At 44.8% G+C, this 27,054-nt stretch overlaps 1 protein-coding gene across 1 annotated transcript; it reads left to right on the forward strand.

The window, feature by feature from the left end:
- The first annotated feature begins 1,065 nt into the window (after positions 1 to 1,065).
- On the forward strand, positions 1,066 to 26,733 carry LOC144711718 (folate-sensitive fragile site protein). The gene is made up of 11 exons (XM_078585734.1): positions 1,066 to 1,191; positions 1,735 to 1,802; positions 5,953 to 6,034; positions 14,493 to 14,576; positions 21,794 to 21,833; positions 22,768 to 22,813; positions 23,455 to 23,513; positions 24,069 to 24,136; positions 26,185 to 26,292; positions 26,370 to 26,434; positions 26,570 to 26,733. Exons 1-11 carry the CDS (start codon positions 1,136 to 1,138, stop codon positions 26,653 to 26,655), a joined length of 762 nt encoding a protein of 253 aa, XP_078441860.1. The 5' UTR covers positions 1,066 to 1,135; the 3' UTR covers positions 26,656 to 26,733.
- Positions 26,734 to 27,054: the final 321 nt, after the last annotated feature.

Consider the following 27,054-nt stretch of genomic DNA (forward strand, 5'->3'; position numbering starts at 1 on the left):
CTACATAATATAGGCCCATCTTCATAAGTACCCAGTGCTCATGGTTAGACCCTAATTATCCAGTTTTAAAAAATATGTAAATAATGGAGACTTATGAAGATGTTAATGGAGACTATATTAGGATTCATGTTAATGTTAATTCATGTTTATGTTTTTCGTGTTAATGTTAATGTTAATGGAGACTCTCTTTTTTTTGCAAATATTATTCAGTAAAACATTGAATGCCATGTGTGATTCATGTTAATGGAGACTCTCTTTTAGTTTGCAAACATTAAACCAATCCGTTGATTCAATTTTTTGTAACATTTAACTTGTCGCCTGCAATTTATTAACATAAAAAATTAATTCAAAAAATGGTTTAAAGGTTTCACTATATTCTCTCTCCATATAAATACGCGTATATTCCTCCATTGATTATCTAATAAAACACTGAATGGCGTGTAGGGAACGTGACGTCTGGGAAGTGACGCGACGGATAACGAACAGTGACGGATGGGAATGTGACGAGTATTTCATCACGTTCGTGTCTTGTGACACGTTCCAGGTTTTTTAAAAAATCCTTCACATTCTCGTCACGTGTTACCGCACGTGTCATCCCGTCACCGGACGGTGTCACCGTCACAGGTGACAAAAATTCAAAGCTCAGTTCTCTCTCTCTTAAGTAGATAAATTTTAAAGGTTTTTTTTGCAATTTTTCAATGTTTTTACAAATCTGTCACCGACATCATCTGTGACGTCTGTCTCGTCACGTCACCCCTCCTAGGACCTCCGTCACCGTCACAGATATTTCGTCTCCATCACCGTCACGTCATTTGTCACCGTGACGTCTGATGTGACGGATGACATCTGGCATTGCCTAAATTGGCGTTTGCGACTCATGTTAACGGAGACTCTTTTTTTGTTTTCAAATATTAAATAAATCCATCGATTTATATTTTTTGCAACATTTAAGTTATTGCCTACTACTCATCAACATAAAAAATTAATTCAAAAAATGGTTTAAGGGTTTCACTGCATTCTCTCTCCGTATAAATACTTGTATATTTCTTGATGGGAAATTAAAAAGCAGTTGAACTTGCTGTGAAGTTATTTGGAATGCGCATTCAATTGCGGAGGGGGAATCCGAAGGTTGGGGATGGCGTCCTTCCGGTCATTGAAATCCGGCGTGTTCGACAGAGAGGAGCGTAAATTGTGAGTTGATCATTCTCGAACTTTCGCCATCGTAATTTTTCCTGGATTTTTCGAGCTCTGTGGTGCATAATCTTCTTTGTTTAGCTCAGGAGGGAAAGCGAACATGAAATACATATAATAATTGCAATGTTATGTTTTTATTATTTTGATTTAGTCTGGTCATTGAGATCCGGCGTGTTCAACAAAGAGGAGTGTAACCTGTGAGCCGATCATCGTCGGATTTTTGTCTTCGTTATTTTTTGGGATTTTTCGAGCTCTATGGTGCATAATCTTCTTTGTTTTATCTCAATAGGGAAAGAGAACATGAAATACTTTTATTCTAATTGCGATGTTATGTTTTTATTGTTTTGATTAATCTTGTCATTGAAATCCGGCGTGTTCACCAAAGAGGAGTGTAACCCGTGAGTCGATATTCTTCTTTGTTTTAGCTCAGGAGGGAAGGAGAACATGAAATTACTCTACTATTCATAAAGTTTATGTTTTTATTCATTTGATTTAATTTGCCGTCGGGACCCGAAGAATTTGTGATTCTTTCTTTTGCAGGCAATACCAGTCGTACATCCGAGGGCTCAACGCATATGAGCGTCATAAAAAATTCGTTAAAGACTATGGTACCATATCTTCTTCTCATTGTATCATTTTTTTATGTTCTGTGAAAAATTTGCCCCATATCTTCTTCTCATTGTATAATATTCTTGTGAGAAGAAATTAATATGTTGAATAAACTTAAACTTAAATTTTTATCATTTATGAATGATAAAAATTCCAGCCGGCTCATAAAGAGGGTATGTGGTAGCCACTTGTGAGAAAAAATTAATATATTGAATAAAGTTTATCGAGGAGGCCCGTTATAATTGGCTGAGACGTTATGTTGTAGTCCGGAACTGCAATCAATTTTTCGGTGGCCCACTTATTCTCACTGTTTATCTCAGTTGCATGTGAGTATTGTGAACTGTTCAATGTAATCCTATTAACTCATAAAGCCCCGTCTTAGCGTGATGAGCAGTATTAATTACTTACTGGTGGTTCAAATGCTCGGGTGTTAGCTTCACAATTTCCCAGGCGACGGTAATATTAATTTTTATGGAGAATGCTTTGTTTTATTGGTCGGTATATGACGGCAATATAATTCGTGACCAAACTAGTGTGAGAAGGGAGGATTGAGGCAAAACCGAAGAATTTTCAACCAGATGTTTTACCCTTCTCGTAGGAAGAGGTTATTCTTTAAAAGGTTTAAGGTTTGTCAAATGCATCTCTGACCAGAGAGGTTGTAAAAGGCTACTTGAATGCTTACCTAATTGCTTTCTCCTGTACTAACCTGATCGTTTTCCAATGCTGCCTAACTACTGAGACTTCTGGTTGGTTCTCGGGAGAAATTCCATTCAGGATTACATTTCTTCTCTTTTTTTGGATCCATGATCGATAACTGTATAATTAGTTTAGAACTTCACGAGAACAGTCTTTGTTGTAACCCATGTGCATATATCCTGGTAAAACATGTGTCGCTGTTTCTTCCTCTCCTCTTGTTTCCATGCAAGATTTCGATAATGATGATTACAACTTTAGGGTGCCCTGGATATTTGTGAACAGACTATATGACTGGTCATGAGGCGCCTTATTTTGCTCTAGTACTTTTATTACCACTCTCAGTCTGTCCAGAAGCTTTCATTGATATTGTACTGTTTAGTCGTTTGGCATATTTTTAAATTGTCTTTTTTAGGCTATTTCTTCTACGCTCTCTCCATGTTGTAGGGGCGAGCTTTTAGTGACTTTAGAAATTTCAGTTTGGGTTTGGGGTCACTCTCAGAGTTTTCTGCGGCTTTGTGCTTTGTTATATACTAGAGATTTATCTGATTCTATTTTTTTAGCAATTCTTACCTCTTCATACGGTTTAAACAAAATGGAAAGCAAAATCGATGCATATAATGAGCTGTTTATCTGCAGGATTTTGCATCCTAAAGTCACTGAATGAAGAACAGTCCCCTGGATGGAAGCCAATCAGGGGGCTACTTTCATTCATACATTTCATTTGCTCTTTTTTCTGGGCTGCCTCACATTTCTCTTAAACAAAACCTGATAAATGTTTTTTGGATATTTATCTATGAATATTTTCTCTGTCCTCGAAGTCGTTGCAGTCAGTAATTCAATTATATTCGATAGTTTTTTCCCTAGAAAAGATTTCCCACTGGTGGATTCAAATGCTTACCAACCATGTTAAAAGCTTTAGCTGATAGCAAGGGTGCTACTTTTCATCTTTCAGCAGGATGTTGTTCTTTGATACGTTCTTCACAAGAACGTATCATCGGCTTTCAAATAGAAGAACCCAACAAAATGCACGTGCGAATGTTCGCATGTGTGAATCAGATTAAAAAGAAGAGCAACCTGCGCCGGGAGGGAATAGGCATTTTCTTGGAATTCTTACCGGAAATCGGGAAGAAGCAGCCGAGCTCTGGAGGCCGGAGCAGTGGAGGATCCATCCGCGGCCGGATGGGAACTCTTCCATCAGGGCCGTTCCATTTCTATCCATCTTTCATCTCTCTCTGTCTCTGTCTCTCTCTCAAGACAGATTTGTCAGAACATTCTTGGACATTTCTTGATTTGTTGGCAATAGAGCTCAATCGTGTAGTCCTGGTTAATTCCTTTTGTGATACAAGCTGGATGTAACATTCTTCAACACTCCCCCCACAACACCTGCCGCTAACCTATTCATGGTCCAAGCGTGCAGTGTTTTGCTTCTGGGATGGGAACCTGTCACCTGGCTCTGATACCGTGGTGGATTCAAGCGCTCACCAACTGTGCTAAAAGCTATAGTTGATAGTGAGGGCACTACTTCACCAAAACATTTATCTTCCAATTACTTCTAATTTCAGTCTAAATTTTTTTCCAAAACTTTGGTTCTTGTACACTAACCAATATGATGCCTGAGCATTAAACTATTTACAAGTATAATCAGACCGGATTCAATTTATATACCACATCCAGGAATGGAAATTTTATGTTCTTTTTAGTAAAGGCAAAACTGTGACTCTATTATTTATATATCCCACATCTCTTGTTAGCCTTTAATTGGTTCATATGTTCTTCAGTGATGATGGGACAGGGCTTCCACCTTTTCTTCTTAAAATTTTGCCGATTGATGTGAATGACTTGATGCCCAAAATTACTTCCTGCCATCCTGTCCTCAAGTGAAAATGTGGGAAACTTGTCTGATTGCTGTTGAACTTTTCAAGATTCTGAGTCTGGAGACTTGGTTAATGTCGTCAATACTTCTAGGACTTGTTCTCCATGTTCATCAACATCTGGAGACTTGGCTGATGTCAAATTTCTTCGTTAAGATCAGTGAAAGAACTTATGTTGTAATCTGGGCCTTTGACATGTTTGAGCAGGATGCAAGAAACAATTAAAATTTTCGACATGAAGATTAAATGACCTTTTAACCTGTTAGGTTGTGAAGCATTATGTGGAACAATTTTAGTGATAAAATGGACAGGCATTTAGGCTGCACAATGAAGGCAAGGGGATGGTATCTAGCGGACAAGTTCTAAGGCAATATGCAACTCCGAAGGGTGATGGATTCTGTAGGGTGCAACAAATGAAGACTGACACGCCCTAGATGTATGCATCAGCCAATGAATGGAACATTTATTTCTTAGATTATGGGACGTGATTTGTTTAAAATGAGAAAGGCGTCTATAATAGCAATATATTGTGCTTTCTGTATCAATTCTCAGCAAATATACAATGTGATGAGCCACTTCTTGTTACATACCTGGGTAGGAAGTAACATTCTCTCAGCACCTGACCATCCTGCCCATGCATCTCCAAGAGCCTTTTAAAATACCGTCTGGGGGTTAACTTCAGCATTCGTGGTCAAGGTTTGAGAATCCCATAACCCCTGTGGTTTAACTTCGCCGGTTTCTTCATGGGGCGGGGTGTTCTGGTCTTCACATCTTGGGTAATTTCCATTAAATGTTAGTATCTGTTTCTCTGGGATGTGAAATAATACTCCAGCAGTTTCTCGTAAGCTGCCAACTGGGGAGTTAGGTTTTGAGAATTGAGATTCGTTTTTCGTCATTTTCATCCATATCTCAAGGGCTGAACCATTATCTGTTGTGGATCTTATCGCCAAACCTCATATGCTTCGTTAGCACTCAAGACGATTGACCAGCACTTGCTAAAGTCAGGGTCAAGAACCTGACACAGTAGATTGCCTGTCTTCCTCTTGTTTTAGGAATTGTACACGTTTTGGTCCACTGTCTTGTTAGAGTGTACTAGCTGGCCTAAAAGGTATGCTTCCTGCATTCAAGCAACATTCGTTATGAGATTCTGACCAGAAAATAATTCACTCGAAATTCACAGCTTCTTCGCGCAACCCATTCCTAATTAGCTTTTCCCATCTAAATATTTTTTGTGATTTGCCGACAAAGCTTTTAATTCTACATGCATTGGATGAGTTTTTGTATCATCAACCCAGTTCTGTAATAAATGGAGATCAGATAAATTGTTTAGAACTCAATTTAGAGTCTAATTACATCTTTGTCATTGTGCTTTCTTATTGTAATTGTGGCCATCTATATAAATCTATTTGTCAGCAAAAAAGTGACACATTAAACTATACACTTTACTTCCTCCTTTTGGAAGCCTTGAAAACAATTTTATCGCGCCTCAGAGTATTTATTTTCTGAATTATTTATCTTTAAATTTTGATTCGGGTCTTTAACAACGTATAAGTTTTACAACACGAATATGCCTGTGTTTCAGTTGATTTCTATGGAGAAGTAAAGAAGGCACATCAAACCATCCCAATCAAGACTGATCAAGATACTTTAAGAGAAGGTTATCGGTGAGGAAGCAGTATACCCATTTCCTTTTGGTTACAGAGAATATCAACGGGCCCCCCCCCCCCCCCCCCCCAATACTAATGGGGTTACAAGTGCTTCCTGTTTATGATAGGCCTATTTGGGAAACAAACAGTAAAATATAAACATAAAGAAAAAAAAATAGAAATGATGCTTCTCTGGCTAACATTTTTTTTTGTTTGTAAAAAATTTGGGATATGTGTCAAGGTGCGGAGGAGAAAAGGGAAGTAACACACTCAATTTTGAGAAAAGAAACAACACTATTTCCATTAGTAAAACTACTGTATATATGCAGATCATTAAGCTGCATAGTAAAGACCCATTATGAGGTGGTTACAATGGTGATATTGCCTAGAAGTGTGCGTAGCACGCGAGGAACATCTGCTATGTTTTAACAAAATGAATTTTATGATGTTTGTGAAACACTGCAGGCGCAGTGCTCGTCTGGATGTAACAATCATTGGGTAGGGTTTGGAAAGAAGAACCTGAAATTCACAACTCAAAAACCACTGGCTTAAGTACCAGTTACTGGTGAAGGTTCCATAGGAGTAAGTCACTAATGGGCCTAGAATAAAAAAGACAACATAAGTGATTGGCTTATGTACCAGTATGGGCCTAGTCATGTCGGCCCAATACCAGTTACAAGGAAAATAGATAAAAAAACACAGGAAAGGATGCCTGTATTTTTTTTTGAAAGAAAGATAGGGGAGATCACACAAAGTCAGTGATCCTCCCCATGAGAAAAATAAATGATCTTTAAGTATATGCAGGGCTTAAAAAGGCTGGCCGGGCCATTGACCCCGAGCTTTTACACCATGCAGCGGTAAAAACCACAGCTGTTTGTACCACAGCATTCATGATGCTTCCCGTTTGTGGAAGATGACTTTGTTCCTGTGCAGCCATAGTGCCCATAGTATTGGGAAGGGTGGAACCCGCCTCTCGCACCCCCTGAGTGCTCCACTTTGTATAGAGTCCCAAAAAGCCTCCTCCAAGGAGGCATCCACTCCCGTAATTGGCTGACAGGACCACACCACTTGGGTAAAAGAGCAGTAGAAAAAGAGGGGAACTCAACCCTTATCACTGTTTGCACACATAGCCCATTGCGCAGAAGCTTCTGGGAGCCATCTCTTTCAGACAACCTTTGTCAATGATCTGCGTTGAAGGAGCAGCAAGCAGAAAATTTTCACCATAAGGGGGAACTTTTGTCGCCATATGATGCGCGTGGAGGATCCTCGGTTACTCTCTGCTATGTCTGCGGCTGAGCTTCACATAAGCATCTCGGACAGAGATGGATGCATGGATGATCACACCCATCCTGTGTCCCTCCCAACAGGAAGAATGCCGATATTCAATAATGTTAATCCAATACCCTTGGATTTCAGTCAGTTGCTGTTTGGAAAAAGGATGAAAGCAATTCAGAGCAGCTCTAAATTGATTTAAAGTGAATATGTTTACACAAACTGGAACAACTTATATTTTGAAAATACTTTTATAACCTACATTCTTTCATGAAAAATTTGACTTATAGTGTTTATGAGCTCAAGTTTATTTCTTATTTCAAATGTATGCCTTGTCGAACTCCAAGGGTATTGGATTAAAGGAGCGTGACGTCGGAGGAAAGGAGCGTGACGTCGGAGGAGGACCGCACAAAAGAGGGTGGTGCAAAGCTCGCAGGTTTCTGTTAGTTCTGCGTAAGGCAGTGTAGGTAGGTCAAGATAGACATGCCGGGGCAAGAGAAGGGGTGGACGGAGGTGAGAAAGGGGGGGGGAGAAGACTGTCAGGATGGGGGGAGCATGGCGGTGGCCGTGGACAGCCATGGCGAAGGAGGACTCAGGCGATGGAGGAGTGGGGCCGGGAGCCGTAGAGGGCATGCTTTAGGTGTCTGGGAGGGGGGCACCACGCACGTGACTGTCGAAATTCGCTCGTTTGCAGACGATGTAGGGGGGTGGGCCATCGACAAGCACAATGCCCAGATGCAGTCTCCGACCATGAGAAGGCAAAGGAGATTCAAAGTGCGAGGCGGGTGAGTCTTACCCAGGCCGCTTGCATTGTTGGGAAGATAGAAGCAGGTGAAGTGAGAGTGGAGAAAGTACGGGAGGCTTTGGTGCAGAAATTTCTGGAAATGGAGAAGTCGGAGGTAAAGAGGCTGGAGACGGGGGACGTTTTGGTCCGAAAAGTTCCGGCGTCTGATTGCATCGCAATGTGCGGGTGGAGGCAGGTTATTGGTGACGTAAGAATTAAATGGCAGCGCATCATCTGGACTGGAAAGGTCAGGGATAAAGTGTCGAGGCCGGCTATTATTGATGTCAGGGGGGTACCAGCCGCATATCGATCCACCCTGAACATGGAGGCACTAGTCCGATCTATTGGGAGGCTGCGAGGGGTCGTTACGTCGGGCTTAGAGTCAGGTGACCCTGATCTGGCAGTTTTGGATGTGGAGGTGAAGGAGGATGCAGTGGCCTGGTCGGTGGTCCTGCTACAGGGTCGTCAGGGCACATTTCATGTGCGAGTAATGGAGCGCCAACCACCAGCCCCACCTGTTGCAGTGGGTCATGAGCCTCGCATTGAGGAGATGGGAGGCGGAAGGCGAGAGAGGTTGCCTGCAAGGGAGGGGGAGATAGGGCTGGATGCGAAGATCAGCGGAGGTGTGGTGATAGAGACGGAGGCAGGAACCAGGACGGTGGAGGAAAAGGGGAACAATGGAGAGGAGAGCTGGCGGGTAGTAGAGGATGCAAGCGGAAGTGAAGGCATGAGGGAGTCACAAAGTTTGGGAGCGAATGAGCAGAAATGGACCAAGAGAAAGGGCACCCTGCGGTTGTCAAGAGAGAGGAGATTACTGAAGGGGGACCTATTGGGTCGTTGCATTGGTTATGAGAGGCAGCAACTCTATATCAAGAACGCCAACGGAATGAAGATATGGCTGGAGGTTGGGAAAGGTGGGCGAATGCATTTCCCCCGGAACTGGATGGCAGTGAGAGTGGGAAAATCAAGGCGCGACAAGACGGAGAGGAAAGCAAACAAAGCGAGAAGCGGAGCAATGGAGGCGATTGAGACCGAGGAGACACTCGAGCTGGCGAGGGAGCCGGTGGCGATCGAGGTTGATAATGCAACACGAGACTCAATGGTGGGTGTGTTCGGAGGTTTCACGGAGACTCAAAAGGACAGGAGGGGCTGGTACCAGGATCCATGAGATGCATATCATGGAATGTGCGGGGGCTCCGGGATGTCAAGAGGAGAGGGATTGCGGGCAAGTACTTACGGGAGTGGGGTGCCACGGTGGTGTGTTTGCAGGAGACGATGTTGGGGGATTGTGGCGTAGGGGAATGGCGTGGGGTTGGAGGGAGTTTGCTGGAGGGTTTCATTTCGGTGAATGCAACTGGGCGGTCGGGAGGGGTGGTAATTGCTTGGAACGAGAAGCTCTTTAAGAAGGAGGAGGCATGGCGTGGTCAATTTGCGGCAGCGGTAAAGTTGACAAGGAGTGATGGTCTGGGGTTGGCCGTAGCTTCAGTGTATGGACCAGCGAACGCCAGCCTGAGGGAGGGGTTATGGGTGGAGCTGGCGGAAATTGAAGATAAGTGGCGAGGGATGCCATTGTTGATTGGGGTGGATTTTAATGTGACGCTGGAGATCAATGATAGGCCCAATGGAGCAGGGGGGGCGTGACCAGGGGTCGGAGGAATTCTGGGCCTTCTTGGCGGCAGCAGGCTTGCAGGAGATGGGGCCCAATGATTGCTGCTACACATGGTGGAGTTCGAAGGGAGCAACCTATAAGTCTCGGTTGGATAGGTTCTTGTGCTCAGTGGAGTTGACGGAGAGGTTCCCCGGGACAGATGTACAAGCATTGCTAAGACCGATATCGGACCATACACCGATCTTTTGGCAGTCTCATGAGGGCGTGGGGCGGAACACATATTTTAAAATTGACAGGTCATGGCTGCGAGAAGGGGGCTTCAGAGAGGAGGTAAAGGAGCTATGGCGGACGCATTCAGAGCAAGCGCCAGGGACGAATAGATTTGCAATTCGCATAGATGGGTTGAGAGAGCACTTGAAAAGCTACAGAAGGAGGATAAGGGAGGCGAGATGTAGAGTGAGATACGAGGCCCTCACAAGGATTAGAGAACTGGACGAGGTGGAGGATAATCGTACATTAATGGGTGAGGAGATTCAGGAACGAAAGAGGTGGAGAGGTGTGGTGGCAGAGGAAGATAGGAAGGAGGAAATGGAATGGAGGCAAAGGTCCCGGCAGCTTTGGCTTAAGGAGGGGGACGCCAACACAAGATTTTTCCACCTTGCAGCAAATGGACGACGGAGAGTGAATCAGATTCTTTCAGCGAAGGTCGGTTCACAGAGGTTTACCGGTACGCAGGCAGTGGGGCGTGCAATGGCGGAACACTTTCGTTTGATGTCACGGCGGGGGGGGGGCAAACAGATGGCGGTGGACGGGCCAAGGGGCGTCTCAATTAACCCAATGTCAGAGAGATGATTTGGTGCGGCCTTTTGATATGGCAGAGGTTCGAGCAGCTATGGCAGGATTGAATGGCGAAGGCGCCCCGGGACCAGATGGCATACCGGTGTTCTTCTACAAGGAGTTCTGGAATGAGGTTCAGGAGGATGTGATGGCCACATTGGGGGAGTTGAGAAACCCTCACGCAAATATGGATAGGATAAATAAATCTTTTCTCTTTTTACTACCGAAGCGGCAAGGGGCAGAAAATTAGGCGACTACCGGCCCATATCGTCATCCAACTCCATATATCTTATAGCTGCAAAGGTACTGGCCAATTGGTTACAAGGGGTGCTTGGGGACTTGGTTGGTCCATTTCAGTCTGCTTTTGTTCCAGGTAGACAGCTAGCTGATTGTGCAGTATTGGCAGGGGAGATTATTGCTTCGTGGAAGGAGAATGGGACCAAGGGGTTCATGTGGAAGGTAGATTTTGCGAAGGCATATGACTCTATGGATTGGCGATTCTTATGGGCATCGTTACGAAGGAGAGGCTTCCCGGAGGAATGGATAAAATGGGTGAAGCGACGTGTGACGTCTCAGTCTTTTGCGGTGTTAGTTAATGGACGTCCAGAAGGTGGGTGGATTAGATCACAGAGAGGGATCAGACAAGGGTGTCCTCTAGCACCAATGTTTTTTGTGCTGGCAGCTGATGTATTAGCCATAAGTACATCCTTGGTATGTGGGAGGGGATGTATTAGAGGTTTCCAGACGCCGAGCAAGCCATTGGGCATCCCTCTGCTACAGTATGCCGATGATACACTGTTCTTTATCGAGGGATCGGTGGAGGAGGCCAAGAATTCGGCACTCCTGCGGGTGTTCGCGGATTGTACGGGACTGCACATCAATGGAGGAAAATCAGAATTTGTGGGCTTTGGTATGTCTCCGGAGGAGGAGACCCAATGTGCCAGTGCACTTGATACGCCAGTGGGATCACTGCCGATGAGATACCTGGGATTACCCCTATCTGTCTGCAACCTACAAAAAGCAGATTGGCAACCAGTGGTGGAGAAGCTGGAGAGACGTTTGGAGGGAAGGAAACAGAGAGTGTTGTCGCGAGGGGGGAGACTTTTGCTACTGCGATCTGTACTATCAGCAATACCAACCTTTTATCTTTCCGTGTTTAAAATTCCGGTGGGTGTTGAGAAACGACTAAGCGGGATCATGCGTAGATTCTTTTGGAAGGGGGCAAATGCAGGGGAGGGGCGTGGCATGGCTCTGGTTTCATGGAATGACATCTGCATGTCAACTAAACTGGGTGGACTTGGAGTACCTCACCTAAATACACTAAATGTGGCTCTTTTGACAAAATGGGTTAGACGGATCGTGGGACCGGAGGATGACTTGATTAAGGATGTATTGCGGGACAGATACGGCTCTAACTTGAGTTGGGAGAATTTGATGAACAAGGTGAGGGGGGAGTCGGCTTTTTGGAGAGGGTTGAGGAAGGTGTTTCCCATGGTTAGGAATTTCTTCCGGGCTCAATTGGGGAATGGCGCGTGCTGTAGGTTTTGGATGGACAATTGGACGCCACATGGACGATTTCAAGACTTGTTTCCTCGACTGTATGCCATAGCCCGTCATCGGCAAGCTTTGGTGGAAGAGTGTTGGGATGGTATGTGGTGTCCAACCTTTGCGGCCAGTTTATCTAATCAGCGGGTGGAGGAATTCATAAGCCTTCAGCAAGCATGGAGCAATTGGAGGCCATTGGAGGGGATGACAGATGGGTGGGTGTGGGCATTGGGCCCTTTCTCCAGCCGAGGAGTATACCAGAGGTTGACAATATACCGCATTGAGGACCCGAGCGTCTTAGGGGCATGTCGCTCAATTTGGAGGCAAAAGATACCTCTAAAGGTTATGGTGTTTGCCTGGTTGCTTGCCAGGAAGCGGATAATGACCCGCGGGAGACGTCGAAGGTTTGTTCTGGCTGAATCCTCATTGTGCCTTCTGTGTACGGAGGAGGAAGAGGAGTGCGAGCACCTTTTTCTCCAATGTCGGGTTGCTCGTGCACTATGGGCTAGCCTGGGGCTAGCAGAGATTACGTCGAGCTCGGCATTATGGGCCACACTGCCGCGGCGTCAACGTGGCTCTGACAAGGAGCGGGGGCTGAGATTCGCGGTGCTTTGGGCTATTTGGTTCCACCGCAACGAGGTCCTATTCAAAGGAACGGCAATATCGGTGGACAGGGCAATAAATGAGGTGGAGAGACTTGTGTATGTTTGCTTTGGTCTTGGATGAGGTGGGGGGGTATGGGGGGCCATGATGGGCCATTTTTTTCTTGGCCTAGAACCCTCCTGTTCTCGTGTACTGAGGATCACCAAGATGGGTGATCTTCTTTATTGTTTCACAAAAAAAAAATGCCTTGTCGAACTGTCATTCTGCCATCCTAGATACAAAGCAGGAGGAAGTCACATGCAAGTTCTACTAATTGTCAGACTAAGGATTTATGCATGTATTAAGAAAACAAAATATTTGAAAAAATATTTTTCTTGAAAGAATGGAAAAAATATATATCTATAAAATTTTGCTTGCTGTTAGAATTAGCTCCCTCTAAGTTGCTTTGGTTCTTCCTCTCCAGTGCCTCTTCCTGTCCTCTCTTGTGTGGCTAGGGTTTACTAAATGGAAAAAGGCTTTGGTGTACTCATTACGGCTGGTTTAAATACCAGCCAATACAAATAAGTGGGCTGGGTCCACTCATCTTAAGTCACTTATCTCATGTGGGAGAATAAGGGACTTAACGATTAAGTCGCATGGGTTCACTTATAGAAAGAATTTAAAACAGGGAAAGGACCCTTGCTAACACTTGCGTTTGAAAAAGCATGGAAAAGATTAACATAGTGTAGAAGTGATTCTAGTCGTTCAAGATATGTACCTTTTTTGCACATTTTAAAATATTTCTCATTGAAGAACTCTCATGTGGTAGAAGACAGAGGTTGCATAAGGAAGACGGAGACTTAACCTTAACTCAATAATGAATAAGGATTAGTAACTAAGTATTTATAGAGAGAGAGTCTTAATTGGACTCTTCGATATTGTTTTCATTGATAAGCATACATTGCGTACTTATCAGTCAAAGAAGAGGAAAGTCCATAATCCCACACGTGCAGCTTGATCCACACGTGCAAGAATTTGAATAAAGGCGGGAAAGTAGCTGAGCATATGGAGGCAGGAATCGGGTATAAATAAAGAGGAGCGGGACAACTGAGAAAGGGGGATATTTTCTTACCTGTTTTCAAGACTGCTCGAGGAGATAATCCCCAGTGTCCACGTCGCCAATTCGACCATCCAAGAATTCTTCAACCGCATCGTTGCTGCAATAATTCTCTCATCAACTTCGATCTACTCCTTGAGGTTTCTCAATTCCATCTGTAACCAGACTGGGAACATTCGTGTTGAGTTCTGTGGTGTTCTTTGGGTTTCGACCTACTTCTTATAGAAATTCTTTGCGAAATTGCAATACGAATTGTTAGACGTACCCGGAGTTCTAACACACATGCTCTATATCCTGAAGATGTCTTTTACTCCACCAGTTTAGAAAATCAACTGCCTCATGTTTAACGTTCAACTTTCGCTGGATCAAGTTTCAAGGCAGGAGAAATCTCGTAAGCTTAAAAAATAATGATAAGACTGTTTCCTTATATTTTGTGTAGGTGTGTCCCTTTTTGCTTATGGTAGACCAATCTTTAGGACTTATATTCACCCAGTCAATTTAGTAGTTAGAATGGTCTAATATTTACCCTGTCAATTTTCTTCTCTTCTGATTTTTATTGCGAATAATCCTTTTTTCTATGCCACATGATATAGTTTCTCCTCAGCTTTTTTCTTGATAAATCTTGTGCTGCCGTGAATTTCCTATTTCTATGCCTAATTTTACGTCATATCTGTGGAGGAGTCTATGGTACAATTTTTTTTCTCTGTTCAGAATTTTTTTTTTTATGTAGGTTCATTTTATCTGAGGAAGACGATGTGGGTTCTTCTTGGGAGAAAAGACTCGTAAAACGTTACTATGACAAGCTTTTTAAAGAGTATCCTTCGATGTTTAGCATGCCTTCCCCTCACTCTGAGTACCAAGTTAATTACTGATGTTCAGAGAATTCCTTTAATCAGCTTTTGGGACATTTATTTTGTATTCCACCGTCAATATATAATTATACCCTCTTAGGCATTGGTTCTACAAAAAACGAAATTCTTGATTCCAAGCAGTAGGATTATGGTGGCTCATTGATATGCTCCTCTGGTGCATGAACTCAAATAGTGCGGATTTGAGCCAAGAATTTCAAGAATTGCCAGAAATAGAAGTCTCCAACGACAGAAGAATTCCTGTCTAGGAGAGAACAGCAAGAGAAGAAGAGTAACAAAAGACTGATACAAGTTCGGGCAAAAACTAGGCTGATAGCCCTAGTCTCCCTCTGGATTGGGAGGATCTTCTGAGCTCTAGCCCCTGGTCACTGCAGCAACTGACTCGAAGCAAATCTTCCCCATTCCTAGTCCATTTCTCCTTTATTTTTAGGCAGATGCTCCTGCAGAAGACCACCCCTGCACCCAGGAGACGACTGGGAGCCCGAGGCGTGCACTACTCCGTCTCTCTCTCTATCTCTCCCTTCGCTCTCTCTCTCTGACACCTCCCCCTTCTCTAACTCTCGGCGTGCCAACTCCGTCGACCTTCCCCTTCTTCCATTCCTTTTCACTAGTGTTCTGGACTACTCTCTAAAGAATCCATGGATCTTTTATTAACAAGTTCGAGTTCATATTCTCGTGGAGGATCTACAACGGAGTCGTAACACTTTGGTATCAGAGCCATGGAAGCCCGCCTCCAGCAACTTGAGTTTCAAATTGCACGGCTTCTTCAGATCCTGGAAACTCAAGGGGGGACACTCCAGCAAGCGTCGAAGACAATGCCGTCGCCTTCGATGGCGGCCCTTCCTCCGTTGCCACAGGAGCCCCCGCCTGCGACTCCCCTTCCTCCACCCGACTGGCAGATCGCAGATCCTGTTCTTCAACCGCAGGATGAGCACCAGAGCATTCCAGACAACCCTAATGGGCCGATGCTGGACAGGATGGCGGGCCCACGAGAGATGTCCCAACGAGAACGGGCCCGCGCAGCGACGCTTACTGAAAAAAAGCCCACAACTCGCATCCGCTGGACTGTCAAGGGCAATATCCTCAGAAGCGCGACCCACCGAGCCCGAACAAGCAGTAAGAGCTCCTCATCTTCTAGAAGCAAGACCCACAGATTCTCGGCCGACTCGACTGGGGCCCGGTCTGGTCAGGAGTTCCGTCTGGCCGACTCAGAATCTTGCCGAGCGGGAGCTGGGCGAAGCCCCGCTCCGTCCTCACAGCCCCCGCACACGGTTAGCCTTGCAAGAAGGCAGGGGATACAAACCAGAGGGTCAATGGGGAGCGACCATGCGGCCGGGAACAACTCATCGACCAGCGCGGGGCTACAATGGGGAACTCGCCTATTCCGATGACGCTGACTTCTTCCACCGTCAACCGCCCCCCCCGACGGCTGCCAGCCGTGATGCCACGTCACGATCACCATGTACAAGGGCTGACAGAGTCAGACGAGGAAGAGGGTTGGCACTATCAGGAACGGCCACGCCGTGAAAGAACTAATCACCAGCCCCCACACCCAGCCCAGAATTCTGGACGCCATCGCTCCGCCGATATTCCAGTATTCTCTGGAGGCGACCCGGAACGCTGGCTGAGACACGTTGAACACTACTTTCGAGCATTCTCGGCCCAAGAGACAGAGCGACTTCGCATCATGTCGTCCTACATGGAAGGCAAGGCTTCCGCCTGGTTTTGTTTCAAGGACGACCGTGCTGGGTTCAACAGCTGGGAAGACTTCAAAAAACAATTAAATTATCTGTTCAGATTACAACCAAAGGAAGCCTATCATCAGTTGTTCAAGCTACAACAGACTGGCTCCGTGGACGAAGTTGTCTCGGCATTTGTGGACCTCATTGGTTATCTGCCAGAAATTTCAGAAGCCACGGCAATGCATGCTCTTTACTCAGCACTACGACCTGCACTTCAAATCGAAATCGACAGACGAGAACCCCGCTCCACGGACGACCTCATCGACTGTGCCTTCAGGGCGGAAAAGATGTTGGCTCCATTGGAACCTGTGACTGCCAAAAGAAGCGCTCCCGGGCTACGTGTGAGCGCCAAACCCTCTCGGACGTGGCGCGGGGCCGCGCCGCACGGAGCATCAGAGACCGAGACCCCTCACCGGACCCCTTGCCAACTCCGGCTCACTACGGAAGAATTTGCAAACCGGAAGGCTCAAGGCTTGTGTTTCCAATGCAAGGACAAATTTGGCCCCGGTCACGTCTGCCGAAAAACTCTCAATTTCTCCATTGTCATGGACGCTGACGAGTCGACCGGATCCTTTGTGGACGAAGAGGATGAGTCCGAGACCGAGCCGACCCCTCCCGAGCCACCCATTGTGGAGATCAGGCGTCTCCAACTGCAAGCAGTCACGAACATGTCGTCACCGCACTCCCTTCAACTGCGAGGCACCCTCCACGGGCAAGCTGTCACCATCCTCATCGATTCGGGTGCCTCGGACAACTTCATCGACGACACTCTGGCACACAGATTAAGATTGACCAGGATGACAACGTCGTCCTACTGGATCTGTTATGGAGACAGTCGGAGCCTCAACGGGACGACTGTCTTCCAAGGGGTCCCCCTTCAGATTCAAGATTACTGGACTTCAGTTGACTGCATTCCAGTGCTGAACCTCTGCCTTGACGTCATCTTGGGTTTTTCGTGGCTGCAGACCCTCGGCTGGACGACTACCCACTGGGATCTACTGCTGCTACGATTCCAAGTGGATGGGATCTGGCACACGCTGCAGGGAGACCCGAGTGACCCACTTAGCAGCTGCTCCCGCAGCGTTCCAGCTCTCGAAGGTCCCCACCGGCTGAGCCGTCCCGTGCCAAATTTCTCTGACCTCGTTGTCTCTTGTGCAGCCTGCAGGTGCCGCTGACTTCGCTGAGAAATTCCGCACTGCATTTCCATCGGTCTTCCGGCCTATGGGCGCTCTACCGCCCCAGCGCTCCTGCGTTCATCAAATCACGTTGCACCCAGGATCAGGGCCGGTCCATTCCAGACCGTACCGATATTCACACCTGCAGAAGAATGAACTTGAAAAGCTAGTGGAAGAACAACTCCTCGCCGGCATCATCCGGACGTCGCACAACCCTACTCCAGCCCCACTCTGCTAGTTAAGAAGAAGACAGAAGTGTGGCGATTTTGCGTGGATTATCGCGCACTTGACAGCGTGACAGTGCCCAATTGTTTCCCAATTCCCGTTGTTGATGAACTCTTGGAGGAGCTCAATGGTGTGTGTGTGTTTTCTAAACTCAACCTCAAGTCTGGGTATCATCAGATCCGGATGCGGCCAGAGGATATTGAGAAGACAGCCTTCCGCACACATTTGGGTCACTACGAATATCTGGTAATGCCTTTTGGACTTTGCAACGCCCCCGCCACCTTCCAGTCGCTCATGAACACTATCTTCCAACCGTATCTACGTCAATTTGTTCTGGTTTTTTTTGATGACATACTCATTTACAGCCACTCAGAGAGTGAGCACGAAGCGCACTTGATGAAGGTACTGCAGGTCTTAGCGGATCACCAACTCCATATCAACCTCAAGAAATGCTTCTTCGGCCAATCCAAGCTAGAATACTTGGGCCGTTGGATCTCCGCTGATGGGGTAGCCACCGACGCCGGGAAAGTGGAGGCAGTTCAAGCTTGGCCAGTGCCCTCAACCATCCGCCAGCTCCGAGGGTTTTTGGGCCTGGCAGGATACTACCGTCGCTTCATCGCCGGTTATGCCATGCTAGCCTCACCCCTCACGCAACTACTGAAGAAGGGCAACTTCAAGTGGTCCGCCGACGCCCAACAGGCATTTGAGAATCTGAAGCATGCCTTATCCACCGCACTGGTCCTCGCCCTCCCAGACTTTGGCCAGCCGTTCATGGTGGACACCGACGCCTCGGGGTTGGGTGTGGTCGCCGTGTTACTCCAACACGAACGTCCAATTGCCTTCTTCAGTCAATCACTGCCTACGACAGTACGAGCACGCTCTGCTTATGAACGGGAATTGATGGCCGTCGTCCTCGACGTGAAGAAATGGAGACACTATCTGATGTTCCAAACATTCATCATTCGCACCGACCCGCGCAGCGTCAAGGACCTCTTGGAACAACGCGAAGTACAAGGGGATTACCACCATCTCCTGACCAAACTCCTGGGATACCAATTCTCCATTCAGTATAAGTCCGGCAGCTCCAACCAAGTCGCTGATGCTCTCTCTCGCCAAGTAGCAGCCGAAGATCATCATCTGGACGTGGTATCAGTATCCACGTGGGGAGACGTGGCACAGGTCCGAACCGAAGTGGAAACCGACCCAAAACTCCAGAAGGTGGTACAACAGTTGCGCCGAGCGCCGAACAGCCAAGGGCACTTCTCTTGGACCAACGAGACGTTGCTACACAAAGGCCGTTTGGTGCTTCCTGCTGCGTCGGCACTCATTCCTCGAATCTTGACCGAATTCCATGACTGCGCACTCGGAGGCCATTGGGGTTTTTTGAAAACGTACAAGAGAAAAGCTCAGCAGTTCTATTGGAGTGGTATGAAGCGAGACATTAAGAAGCATGTCAACGCCTGCGCTAACTGTCAAAGGTTCAAGTCGTCAACCCTCTCGCCGGTTGGACTCCTCCAACCACTCCCCATACCACAACAGATTTGGGAGGACATTTCTATGGATTTTATTGAAGGACTGCCGAAATCACGAGGTATGGACTGCATCCTTGTGGTCGTCGACCGCCTCAGCAAATACAGCCACTTCATCGGGATGTGTCATCCTCTTTCGGCGCGAACCATGGCTGACAAGTTCGCCAGAGAGATCATCAAACTGCACGATGCCCCCGTACCGTTGTCTCCGATCGCGGCAGCTTCTTTTTGAGTAACTTCTGGAAGGAGCTTCACACCTTACAGGGCACTCAACTGAAATACAGCTCAGCGTATCATCCCGAGTCTGATGGGCAGACCGAAGTGGTCAACTGATCACTCGAATCTTACCTTCGCTGTTTTGCAGGTGACCAACCGAAGAAATGGAGTGTGTGGCTTCATTGGGCTGAGCTCAGCTATAATACCTCCTACCACAGTTCCATAAAGATGTCTCCCTTTCAGGCGGTTTATGGCAGGGCACCTCCCACACTCCTTCGCTATGGCAGTTCTGCAACGCCGGTCAATGACCTCGACCGCATGCTTCAGGAACGCGGAACCAGATGCTATCTCTCCTCCGTCAACATCTGGCCCACTCCCAGACTGCAATGAAAGCCACCACTGATCGCCACCGCCGCCCTGTCGAGTTCAACGAGGGCGACATGGTTTACTTGAAACTGAAGCCATATCGCATGCGCTCACTTGCCCGCCATTCCAACGAGAAGCTAGCAGCCAAGTTTTTCAGCCCCTACAAAATGACACAAAAGATTGGCCCTGTGGCCTACCGCCTCGCCTTACCACCCGAAGCCAAGATTCACCCCATCTTCCATGTCTCCCAACTGAAACCGACGGTGGGAGCAGCGCATACCACTCAAGCCTGGCCGGCGGGACTGACGCAGGAATACGAGTGGAATGTCCAACCAGCCCGGATCACCGCCTTTCGACTGTCTGCCCACGGCCTGCAAGTCCTCACGCACTGGGACGGTCTCCCTGACTTTGAAGCCACCTGGGAACTGGCCGATAAGTTGCGCAACCAGTTTCCAGAATTCCAGTTTGAGGACAAGCTGGTCGCATTGGGAGGGAGTCCTGATACGATCTGTGCCCGGGTCTATGAACGTCGTGCACGACCCAGACACCAAGAGGGAGACCCGGCCCAACAGAGCCCAACATCGCATCCTTAAGAGCGGCCGTTGAGGATGACAGAGGCACCTTTGATCAATCGTAAGTCATTCCAACGAACACTCTGAGGTCGAACCCTTAGCTCATCTCTTTCTCTCTACCCTGCAGAAGACCACCCCTGCACCCAGGAGACGACTGGGAGCCCGAGGCGTGCACTACTCCGTCTCTCTCTCTATCTCTCCCTTCGCTCTCTCTCTCTCTGACACCTCCCCCTTCTCTCTGACTCTCGGCGTGCCAACTCCGTCGACCTTCCCCTTCTTCCATTCCTTTTCACTAGTGTTCTGGACTACTCTCTAAAGAACCCGTGGATCTTTTATTAACAAGTTCGAGTTCATATTCTTGTGGAGGATCTACAACGGAGTCGTAACAAAACATGTGTTGCATGAATATTGCTTTCAAATTTTCAAAAAGACAACCATCTTTCAAGGGACATTCTATTTCCAGTTAGGTATTGTTGGAGTGGTAGATGATCAATCTTTCCTCTTCCAAACCCTTGTCGACAAGAGGAGAAATCATGATATCCGAGATGGAAAAACAGAAAAAATGATTTCTTGATTGATGAGTGATCAGTTCCCTTGTACCCCTTATGTAATGAGATACAAAGGTGGTTACATGTAGCGGAATCCTATAAAAGGAAATAACAGTAAAGGAAATGGTTTGCTGACAGGTATACCCATGTACCTTCCTTTTGCCTGATGTTATTGCCATTGTTATGGACGGAAAAAATACTTTAAGGACATTGAACCCTTATCAAAACAAAGGTGCTTGGATCTAATTATTTTTTGGAAAATAAAAAATAATTCTTAATTCTTCATCACCTTGTGCTTCGAGAAATTAATGCTTCGAGAAAGTACTTGACACTTATCATGTTTTGAAATTAAAGGGCCTTTAACTTCATTGAAAAAAATAGATCGCAGTTTTTTTAGTGCCTTCACTGCCGAAACTGTTTAGTTTTTTTTTATAGTTTAGCCACTTTAACTGTTCTATTAGAAAACCATAAAGCCGGGATGCATTTCTGGAAAAGATTCACAAATCAAGTATCGCTTTTTTGACCACATCTAGTGTTCGCGTGATATTTCATCCACAAGGAAAATCAATGAAGAAATACCTTTTTCATCTGCATACAATTTTCTCATAAGAAATGAATCAGTTCTGCATTTATTTTTACCTATCTCGGTCAAAACACACGAATATATTTCATTTGAATATTTCTTGGGCCCAGATGTAAGCATCATTGGTCCTAATTGTACACATCCGCTACTTAATATTTTTGTTACACTGCTTGGACGTTTATCATGGAAACCTCAACTTTTTGAAGATACTGCATTGCTGACATGACTCAGTATAAGAAAGGCAGAGTAAGTTAAAACATTGCGCTCTCTAATATCTTATGAAGAGACATAATTCATTTCTCCGGATTTCTTATCTATGAACTCTACTATGTTGGAAATTTTCTCCATTATAAATTTATTCCTTGAATAAAAATGTCTTGTCGAGTCATAAACCATGGAAATATTTTTAAACAATCTTTACTTGCTTTGGTCCTTGGGTTTCCACTTGGTCAAGGTCCCATGAGAAAAATATCTTTCGTTGACCTTGGCAGCTAATTTGAATACCCAGTTAAAGTTCAAAAAACTTGAGTTCTGGCTGGAGTCACTTGTAGTTTGAATAAATAATTGCTTTTAATGAGCTATTTTCCTCATTTCCTGTCGAAGCGATTGGATAAGGAACAGGAGAGATAAGGGCGAGGGCTATCCTCAGAGGCTCTTTACAGTTGTGGCCGTTAGGGTTGACAAGAGAGCCTACTCTCCCACTTGATCCTCTGTACAGTTTCCCTTGTTGAAATGTCTATTTCAGCAACGTGGCCTCCCCATCACTTTGGTTCACTTAAATCAGTCCGGTTGGAGCCGATCTGGGCTGGTTCTACCATGCAAGTGCCCTGGCGATGTCTTCCCCTTGCGTCCTCTCCTGCGTCTGTAAAACAGCACTGCTGGCCCATCATAGTCCTTTTATGCATGATAAATTTGTAATTTAGTAAAACGTCTTCAGAAAACGGATTAATATTTATGCAACATGAAAATGGTAAATAGAAGTTAAAAACATATCCCTAATTTAGTAATTTACTCTCTTAAAAATGTAAGAAATACTTGGGCTATTTTATGTCTAATGCACCCTGCTTTTCAACTCGTTACTGTAGTTCTTTGTTGAACTAAAGTTATATTATCTTCTAGTTTGAATCTAAATTGCCTTCATCGTAGCTTTTATTGATTTTAAAGCTTTTTTTTCTCTCAGATCGGATTAAGATGGAGGACAGAGAAGGAAGTTATAACTGGGAAAGGTCCCTGGTGACTTCATTTCCTTATTTGTCTCGGTTCAAAATTCTTTCTGTTATGTATGAATGAGTTCGATGGTTTCTATAGGCACTGCATCCTTCATATTCTTTTGTTTTACTCATACATTTACGCACCAAACTCTGTCTGAGAGAACATTGATTGAAACAGGTGAGATGGTTTATCAGAACGGAGTCCAAGTCTCCATGTTCAATAGGGAGAATTCGTGGAGCTATAGTATTGAACTACTCACATGGGAGAACGTGATTTGATCCCTGATCTTATACGAGGGTACTTTTGACTGATACAGCCTCGTAGGTCATATCGTCCTCTATATTTTCAATCAGCCAGGCCTGATCCTTCCTTGTCCTGCGCTGTTCCATTCCATGGATCTCCCTCCCTCTCTCTCTTCTCCCGTTCATCTGGTTAATTTCTCAGGCCATTTCTCTTGTCATTTTAAGTTGTCTGTGTGGAGCTCCACTTACTTCTCTGACGTCATTTTCTTTTTCCTTCTACCTTTTTATTTCACGAAGTCAGTCCTAGTGTTGAATCCAGAATAATCTGATATTTTACCTTTAACTTCAATTCCCCAGTTTATGAACACGTAAAAATGCCATTACATTTCTCATTTCCTTTCCTACTTTTACAGGGCAGTTCATATGTGGTAATAGAGAGTGCAATGAGAAGAGTGACTTGAAAAGTTATGAGGCATGTTCTTTTTCTCTTAATTGATAATCGGTAATTTCCCTTGTTAAAATTGATAAGAGTATTTCCGTTATCTGCCTCTTTTTCATCTTGAGCACTGTCTTCTTTGTTTTAACGCATCTCTCTTTTTGCATATGAAGTCTCACCGGAGATTCAAATTGAATTTATATCTATATTTAATTATTTCTTGGGAGAGATATTGGGCTGTTGTCTCGTTGACATGTGCAAGGGTTTATTCTGTCGATGTGATGTGTTCTCAATCTTCTCAACAGTTAAAATCGTTTTCTGAGTCATCCGCTCAAGATTTTGATTCATTTTTTAGACCATCGACGATATTCTTTCAGCAAGCCCTTGTCATTTTTAAGGGATTTCATTTACTATATTTACAACATTCCTTCTTATGTTGGTGTGGAGTCCAAAGTCTACTGGTACAAGTTGACTCCAACAGCTATTTCTCATTTTTTTTTGGGTTTACAAAAGCATGATGACTTCGCGTTTTTCTTTTTGAAACATGGCATGGTGACTCTGTTGTATTCGTGTGTCTAATCTTTTCCATAGGTTAATTTCTCCTACCATGAGGCTGGAGAAGATAAACAAGCCCTCGTTAAGTTAGTCGCTTGCAAAAGGTTGGCCTATTTTGTATATTTTTAGCTCAAGAATGAATGATACAGAAGGACAGTTTTTTTGCATGGCTTTTGCTGACTTTTATTTCACATACGTCTACTGGAGTAAAACTATAGCTTATCCTGTGCTGCTACTAGAGTCTTTGGGAAAAGGATATGGGTCCTGTAAAGTAGTTCATAGATCAGAGGATAAAGATAAAGTGTAGTCCTATGAAGAAGTATACTCTGACTTCTTAAAAATAAGGTTATATACTCTGACAGACCTACATGTTCCGTGCTGTGCATTACTTATCGATACTGGTATTGACATCCTATACAGGTATCTGCATTTTATGTTATCTAATAAATCAGAGTCCGATACTGGTAATGACATCAGTTGTTGATATCGGATATCAGACTGATCATGGATGACAGTAACGGAGACAGATATCGGACCCTGCGACCGGTTGATGATATCTATATGATAACAGATTTCGATAAAAGTTCTAGATGTCATTACCAATAGTGGATATCACTATTGTTATGGGACAGATCTGTGAGACTTTTGGACTTCTCGTTTGTTTATAATTCTGTTTCATGATCCTGGTGTGTAATACATAACATTCATACTAGTGGCGTCCCGTCGCGGACTTTCCGGTCACTCTATCATCTGTTGCCCCATTGCTCACAAGCCTGCTGTTGCCTGTCGTCACATCCATAATGTTGGTCGACTGATGAATGTTGAGTGACAAATATGGCTATTGGCTAAAACCCCAAGTCAGTATTAGTGTTATGATTTAAATTTTTAAGAAATTAAAATTGTTTCATACTAATCTTTATTTCAAAAAAAAATTAAAAATTAAAATTTACATATATTTACTTAAGAGTATCAATGACAGTGATACGAACCTGGATCTAGGCTCGTATCGGAAGGAGAGTAGGGGACGAGGAGGGTAGAATTTCCCGGGGTAGAGAGGTGAAACGGGAATGATAAGAGGGGTCGAGCAGAGTGGGTAGAGGGGTCGACCAAGGACGAGCCGGCTGAAGATCCGGTGAGACGATCACAAGGATAGGGGATCGTAGAGGGAGAGAAGGAGACCAGACCCAGATGAGGAGAGGGGAGACAAGAACTTCTTTCTTCTATCTTCTTGGCTGCCCTCCTAAAGAGAGGGCATCCCTATTTAAAGGGAAATACATAATAGCAAATGTCTAAAATGCCCCTGTGGCCTAAATGACGAAACTACCCCTAGATAGGTTAAGGATCCTATCAGACAGATATATGATTTCGCTTTGATATCCCATATCAGCATCCACATAAACCCAATAGTGGATACGGATAACACTATCAGTGACCAATACCTGATACCGATATCCTTGTTATTGATAGCCTTCATTTGATAATGGCAGTGGCGGATACCAATATTTGCCGTAATCTTCTCTTTCTTTGTGTAAGTGGGTTGCATATTATAAGTGGTCCGCACATCCTTTTCTTGAAGTTTTTTATTTGTAAGTGTGGGCCCCGGCACTCCGTAAGGGGGATCAGTATTTAAACTGGTTCTGACCTAATGCAACTGTGCCTATTATTTTTTCCAAACCCTAGCTGACATAGGACTGAGAGACTGGAGGGAGCTCTCAGGATCTCTGGAGAACAACCAAGTCTTCCTAGTCAGTTTTGATAGCAACTGATACGTTAAGAATATTAAAGAGTTAGTTTGGGACAAGATCTGAAGGATCTATAATGGGGAATAAGCAGTTCCTTCGGTAACAATCTTTTTGATGGTGAGGAAGCTACTAGAGTAAGCCAAAAAAGGAAACCTTTATTCAAAATAAATAATGAGAAACATTTCTGTACCTTTACAGTTTTCATAGTTTTATGAAATATATTCTTTTATTTTTCTGGAACGTTATCTTTTCCTAACTGCAATTGTCATTAGAATTTTTTTGTTTCTCTCTTATTTCTGGGGAGTAGGAGAGCCTGCAAAGCTTGCATTTCTTTGTCCCTGTATGTTTTGGTAAAATATAAAGGTTTATTTCTAATTTTTCTGAATGGACTCTCCTGATTTTTCTTGAAGATGTGGAGAGAAGCTTGTTTATAAAAGGATGAAGGAGAAAGAGAAAGAGAAAGAGAAAGAGAAGGAGAAAGAAAGGGCCAAAGACACGGATGATCATAAGAAAAAGAGGTTCTTGGCTTATTCGATTTGGCGTTTCTCCAATAATTAACATAAGCATACAGTTCTGATAGTCAACTGCTATTCAGAGTAAGAGAGGAGCGAGAAAATAACTCAGTTGATGAATGGGATGGACTCAGAAGGATGAACAAAGGTCTGGCTTTCTCTCTCTCTCTCTCTCTCTCTCTCTCTTCTCTCTTCTCTCTCTCTCTCTCTCTATATATATATATATTATCCCCTGTCTCTTTTTAAGTAAACTTATATTAAGCTAACAATTTTATCTTCTCAGGCATTGAATCCTCTACGTCTTCGTCAAGGAGAAAAACAGAGGAAAAGGAAGAGTTTGAAGAATTTCTCCAAGGAATGTTTCCATGATCAGCTCCCTGTGCGTTCTTCAGAACCCTAAATTTTCCCTGTGGTGGATTCTAGCCAGAAGGCAAAGTATTTCTCTCATCTTCTGGCTAATCATACTTAAGATTATCAGAAACTACCAGAAAGATGGGGATTCCTACAATCAAACCCAATCTTTCTAGAAATTATTGTGATGGATGACGGACGACGATGAATGACGGTTGCTGATGGTCTGGACAGGGCAGAACGGAACTCCGTTCAGTTCAAGGAATAAAATTTCCGGTCTTAGTATTCCCCAAAGTCATTCCCCAAAGCCTGTGTTAAGCGGGTGACGGAACGGAATGGCATTGACAAAGGAGTGATGGATACTGATGCTGGTCTGCCATTTAATGGATGATGAATCCTCAGCCCTCCCCAAACTTC

This window comes from Wolffia australiana, chromosome 14, assembly GCF_029677425.1.
Source record: "Wolffia australiana isolate 7733 chromosome 14, ASM2967742v1".
Classification (NCBI taxonomy): Eukaryota; Viridiplantae; Streptophyta; class Magnoliopsida; order Alismatales; family Araceae; genus Wolffia; species Wolffia australiana.